Source organism: Ixodes scapularis, unplaced genomic scaffold, assembly GCF_016920785.2.
Source record: "Ixodes scapularis isolate PalLabHiFi unplaced genomic scaffold, ASM1692078v2 PGA_scaffold9__187_contigs__length_104089568, whole genome shotgun sequence".
Lineage (NCBI taxonomy): Eukaryota > Metazoa > Arthropoda > Arachnida > Ixodida > Ixodidae > Ixodes > Ixodes scapularis.
Window position 1 is genome coordinate 61,841,770 of NW_024609884.1, and position 5,666 is coordinate 61,847,435.

The 5,666-nt window shown below is 50.6% G+C and overlaps 1 protein-coding gene across 1 annotated transcript; it reads left to right on the forward strand.

The window, feature by feature from the left end:
- The first annotated feature begins 1,174 nt into the window (after positions 1-1,174).
- Positions 1,175-1,726, forward strand: LOC8028834. Its single transcript, XM_002401906.5, has one exon. The coding sequence runs from the start codon at positions 1,175-1,177 to the stop codon at positions 1,724-1,726; it is 552 nt and encodes a 183-aa protein (XP_002401950.3).
- The last annotated feature ends 3,940 nt before the right edge of the window (positions 1,727-5,666 follow it).

The following is a 5,666-nucleotide window of genomic DNA, read 5'->3' on the forward strand; positions in this document are numbered from 1 at the left end:
TTAATATGACAGCATCCGCTCGTTACGGACTTTCAGCGGGTTCGCTGCTGTTAAAGCCACACTAGGGAAAATTCCACGATTTTAGTGCAACCCGTGAAAATTGTTCGTGATTTTGAATAATGTTCAATCTTTTCCTAATGCCTACTGTTTTGTCTAACACATTTTTTTTATTCTTGAAAGAAAGGGGAATATTTTTGGTTCGAGTAGTTAATTTAAAAACGCCTTCTTTTACTCCAATCCAGGGCACACTCTGAAGACGGCCGCAGGCCGTGATGGTTGGGGCGAAGGAGTCGGTCGTGGAACCCCGGCCGGTCATGCCCTGCCCATGAGGTGCAGCACATCATCTGTAGTGGGTGCCTTGCTGGTGACCCTGTGTGTGGTGGGCATCTTCTGCATAGTCCTGCTGGACGTCACCGTCGGGCTCTTCATGGTCGGAACCAGTCTCACCGTGTCGCTGCTCTTTGGCATCGTCTGGCTCGGTCGCACCTTCTACAGTGGCCAGCCGCGTCGCTCATCTTCATGCCAGCAGATGGACGCGACCACACTCTCCACCGCTCAAGGTGGAGACGCCCTAATGGCCATCGATATCCCGCCCTACCCGGCCTCCCAGGACAAAAGGGCTCCTCACACTTCAGATCTCCTTCGCTTGCAATCTGTGCCTGGCAACGACCAAGCTGTCCGCATGACTAAGTGGCCACCGGTGCAGCGAGAGAGTGATGATTTCACGACCGTCTTCCTCTAAAAGCGTTGTTGTGACAAGAAGCCGATAGAGGAATTTGGCGCGGTGCAATTGTTTTATGAACCACGTTACTTTGTTTATTTTACTTTTACTAGAGCGTCGCAGAGTGCTATTATTTTTATCAATTCGTGCAAGTGACAACATCAGCAGAGCGTACAACAGTGAACTACACAGGCATTTGAGTGTTTGCTGCAGCAATTAAGGGTTTCAAGGTCTAGCTGCTTGGATCGGAGGTTGAAAATATCGTGCATGTCTGATGTTTTTCTTGTTATTGCGGGAAGATTACTACGACTCGCAAATTAATTTTATTTCTTGAAGATAGCTACGGCTCCAATGAAAAGCGAGACCCCGGTATTAAAGACGTAAATTAACGGTACAGTGCTCGTGGGCAAAGTAACCTGACCGTGCTGTGTCAGTGGTCAATCTTCCTAAATAATGCCTCCTCCGATCAGCCCTGGAAACCCAAGTGTCTTAGATGAAAGGACACCGATAGGTGATAGTCGCCACGATCGAAACGTTCAGGATAGCAGGTCTCATGGAGGATGCTTGGAGCGCGTAAAAAACTGCCTGGCGCTTAAAAGCACCCTGGTGTTATGTCTGATAATCATTACTTTGACGTTTGTTTCCGGAATGGCTCTACTGGGAGCCGACTTGCACTGGGGCGGACTGGGACTGGTCTGCGTCGCCTTGCTTGTTTTTGTTGCCCTCTGTCTGCTTCCACTGAAGAGGAAGGGCGCCGTAACACCGCAACCCCGAAACAGTGCCGGTGGCGTTTCTGTGAGGCTACGGTCAGAGCCATTACCGGTATCTATGTGTGCCCACCTGCATATGAGGAGCGCAAATATGAACGTAGTACCGTACCCTCTAGAAGAGGTCACCATCGTTGACATCAGCAAGATGTATCCACCACCGTTTGCTCCTCCCCCGTACCAGGAGAAAGTGCCAGACTCTTATAGAAAGGCTCAGCAGCTTCTGATAGGCCCGTAATTTAGAACGTATCTCGAAGAGTTAGTTACACCTCTGGAAAAGGTGACACGTGGACGAAGAACGTAATTAGCCAGAGTCAACTGGCAGATAGTGTTGATGTACTGGTCATTGCTCATTGAAGAGTTTCTGGATATCGAACGCTTCTGTTTTATATCTATGTTCTCATTAGTGAGCGATGAAAACGCTCACGAAGGTCGAAAACAAAAAGTTTAATAAAGTACAAAGTAAGCTGTTGAGTTTAAACAGCTAAATGATTTCAGAGCTGCGCGATATTGCGCACTAATGGTCGGAGCCGGGAGGGAGCGTTCGTTAAAGAGCTGATTAAGTACGGCTGATTGCACAATACCGCTAAGGTAATTTATGATGGGACGTGCTTGGGCTCAAAAGTGGCAGAGCGTCTTTACATACAATGTGCTACCAGCACCGCGCATCGGCAGCTACTACAGACTAATAGCAGCGCGGTCGCAAACGATGGTGCGTCGCCGTCGTTCACGGTAAACCGATCTGGACGCGCGCGTTTTGATGTGGTATGCGACTTGAGTCAAAAATCACTACGCGTCACCAGCATCCAATAGGAGTTCTCGCGGCACGATCAGAAGGAGCAGGAAGTGTTGTGCACATCTCCCAGTCCACCATAGCAAGGGAAGCGACAGATATAATATACTCCGGCGAACTCTAAGAGCTGGATATTCCGCCAGCACCCAATAAGCACCGCCGCGACACAACCAAAAGCTGGCCCACCTCCACCCTTTGTTCTTGCAGCGGGCGCCTCTGTTTCAGGGGAATTTATCCACTCGTCACTCAATGGGCAAACTTCGCTAGACGAAGCTGAGTTTCAGGAATGCTCCCGAGTTTGATTATTTTTGAGGTTCATTATGAAGATATATTGAAGGGCGTAAGGCCCTTGGATTTTCCTTTGAGAGCACTGGGATTTTTAATTAAATCCAGAAATATGAAAATTTTGATCGTTTTCGCGCATTTTGTGGCAATTTGGAAATGAAATAACGTAAAAGACGAAAGTAACAAAACAAATGGCAGTACGTACCAGAGGTGTCCCTTAAATTATTTTTAAGACCCTTACAGGAAATCTAAATCTCATGGTATTTGCGTATTTGTGTAAATAAATTTGACAGGGCCGTCTTTGCTAGATTTATTTTTAATGGGTTCAACGAGATGGCGACACCAGTACCAAATGCCCCAAGCCAGAGCATTTGTGGTTGTTGCTGCTTTCACGAGCTTTCACGTACGCCGCCTCGCGGCACAAGTCCTTTGCCTGACGCCGCTGAGATCAGTTTTGCCGTTTCGCCGGAGAATGGACTATGTGAAAGTTCTGTCTGCTGTACCACACACAAAATAGGACCAATGATAGGCGACAGATGTATGACGTAGTGATGCCATGGCAACGTGCTATGTCCTGTTGCCGCGCGACGAGCTTTTATTTTTCAATTTTAGAGTGACCGCGGCCGATGCCACGCCCTATGCAGCCAATCTAGAGGTAAGAATGTGCCACGTAACCTCGCGCTCCGCGAGTCCCTAGGTGACACCGAGGAGTCACACGCCCTCAGTAAAGCCCCTTGGTGTGTTTGTATGTCTTGCAAGCGGCATCAAATAATCAAATACGCCAATGCACGAGCCGGTGCCTCCTGCGACACTTGGAAGAAATTGCGGCGCAGCACTCAAATGAGCTAAAGAAATTAGTGGCTCTAACCGCCGAATTCAGAAACCTCACTCAAACTACACTCAAACTGAAGGGCCCCTCCACTTCCTCGAGGAAGGCGCGAGGGCCGGCGCTGGCCAATCGCGACGGCGGATCCGTCCTCGCGATTGGCCAGCGCCAGCCCTCGCGCCTTCCTCGAGGAAGTGGAGGGGCCCTTCACTTTGAGTGTAGTTTGAGTGAGGTTTCTAAATTCGTCGGTAAAGTCCCTCTATCCTGGGAAAAGTGGCGCCATTCATTGTTGGGGAAATGCTCGAGACACGTGCCGGGCGCCACTTCTGGGAAGAACATGGCGTCCGAAATCTAGCTCAGTGCTGCGCTCTGCCGCCATGATCTTCCCAAGGGCTGCACGTTGCACGTGCCTCGTGCATCGACGTACCTTGCGCTACTTTTGAGACGTGAAGGGGCTTTAAGTGGCTCTCTTATGGAGCGTCCCTGTAAACTAGAGCGCACCCCCGCACACACCAGCTCGGAGCTCATGAAGCGAAAGCTCGCGCTGCAGAACCCAGGGATCCTGGGTTCAATCCCCACCTCTGCCCGTTTCGACCTGGATGACCGTCGTACCGGCGTGCGGTCGTGTATCACTATTGCGTGGTGCACGTTAAAGACCCCAGGCTAGCGGTTGTACTGCACTCGCTAAATTGCTCATCTACAGCTGGGAGACAGTCGCCCGTTGAGGCGGACTAAGTTCTAGGCTGTATAGATATACACACACACCAAAAGGTTTTCTTTTACAGCGGACCTGTTAAGGGCTAGTTTCCCCAGTAACATGTCCGTCAGCAAACAAATGATGACACTAAACTCTAGACAGCTACCGCCGTCACTTATAGATGGCGGCAACCTCTCCAGTCTTTCCACTCTGGTTTGCCGACTTCCGACCGGCCATTACTTCATTCCCACCATAGTACAGCTTCGCTGGTCTTCCTTCTTCATCAGAGTGGAAAGGCTGAAAGCTTTTTTGGTGCGGCCTTCGAGAGGAAACTGCGGTCCGGTCTCTCGCTCGTGTTCTCGTGGCACGCCTCTCTCACGTTCGCCAATAGTGGTTGTTGGTTCTTGTAAGAAACGCGGAGCGTGATTTTTACGAAGGGGTTTAGCTCAGAGCGCTGGTTTGGCTTCCCTTGCTTCTATCGGCCGCTTCACATCACGGCCATTTTCTGGTCGATCTTATGTTTGCAAAAAATAACCATATGCGCTGTGCCTGTGGCGTATCTCAACGTAAGAGCTCGGGCCGTATTACATTTAATAAACTATCTGTATTCAAATACTTTTTTTCACATTTTCGCGAGCCAAGGCGGGAGTTGGTAATGATCCCGGGGCAACCGTGAATGTGGTCATCCGATTCAGCCCTTTGATTCTACGGCGTCGCGTAGCTCAAAATGTAAGAAGACTCAAGTTCGGCCGAGTTAGCGCTACACGTGGCTTGCAGTAACGTCATTGCAGCATGCCGGTGTGCATTTTACTTCCTCTTGCAAATAAAAAAGAGCGATAGTACGCAGTTTCGCTGCAAATGATACCAAGGCCACCACACTCGCAGCTGGTGTGACGTCAGTGCAGGCCACGAAACCGCTGCGCTAGTGCCTTCGGCTTCGCTTGCATTTATGTTGAAATAGAGCCTTGGCACACAAACGCTTTATGGCGAATTCCACTGGCCGTTTTGGAGCGCGCCGGGATCAGTTGACCAGATCCGGACTGGAGCACACGATCCGAACGGGGTCGCGCCGCCTACGGATCCGCAGTGGAACATGATTATACTGCTCCGGGATCGGCGGATGCCTTCCCGTCATTCAACTGCCCGGGAATCCCCTTTCCGCGGCAGCCGCGGTCGTTTCGAAGACGTTTTCGCAATCGCGGCGCTAACACGTGTTCGACGCACGAGCGGCAGGAATGGCTCAGGCGCTTCTAGCAAAGATTGCCGGAATGCCCGTAGCGTCGGCAAATACCTTCTTTTCTCCTTCCTGAAAAACGAACCGGCTGTCGAGCCAAGGGGTAAGCAAGCGGCCATTACGAATTCTTATGATGTCGAGACAATCTAGGAGCCCAGCCCGCAACGTGATTCTTCTTCTTCTGAGGCAAGATGGGCGAGATCAGGCGAGATGCCCCACGAGAAAGGAAGTCACGTGTGTGCGCCGAGGGCTGGCCCAGCTGGCTTCCGGTTGAATACGCCGAAATCGTGGGAGCGACTTTTCTCGGATCCAGATCGAGATCTGGAGTGGGAGCTAATCCAAA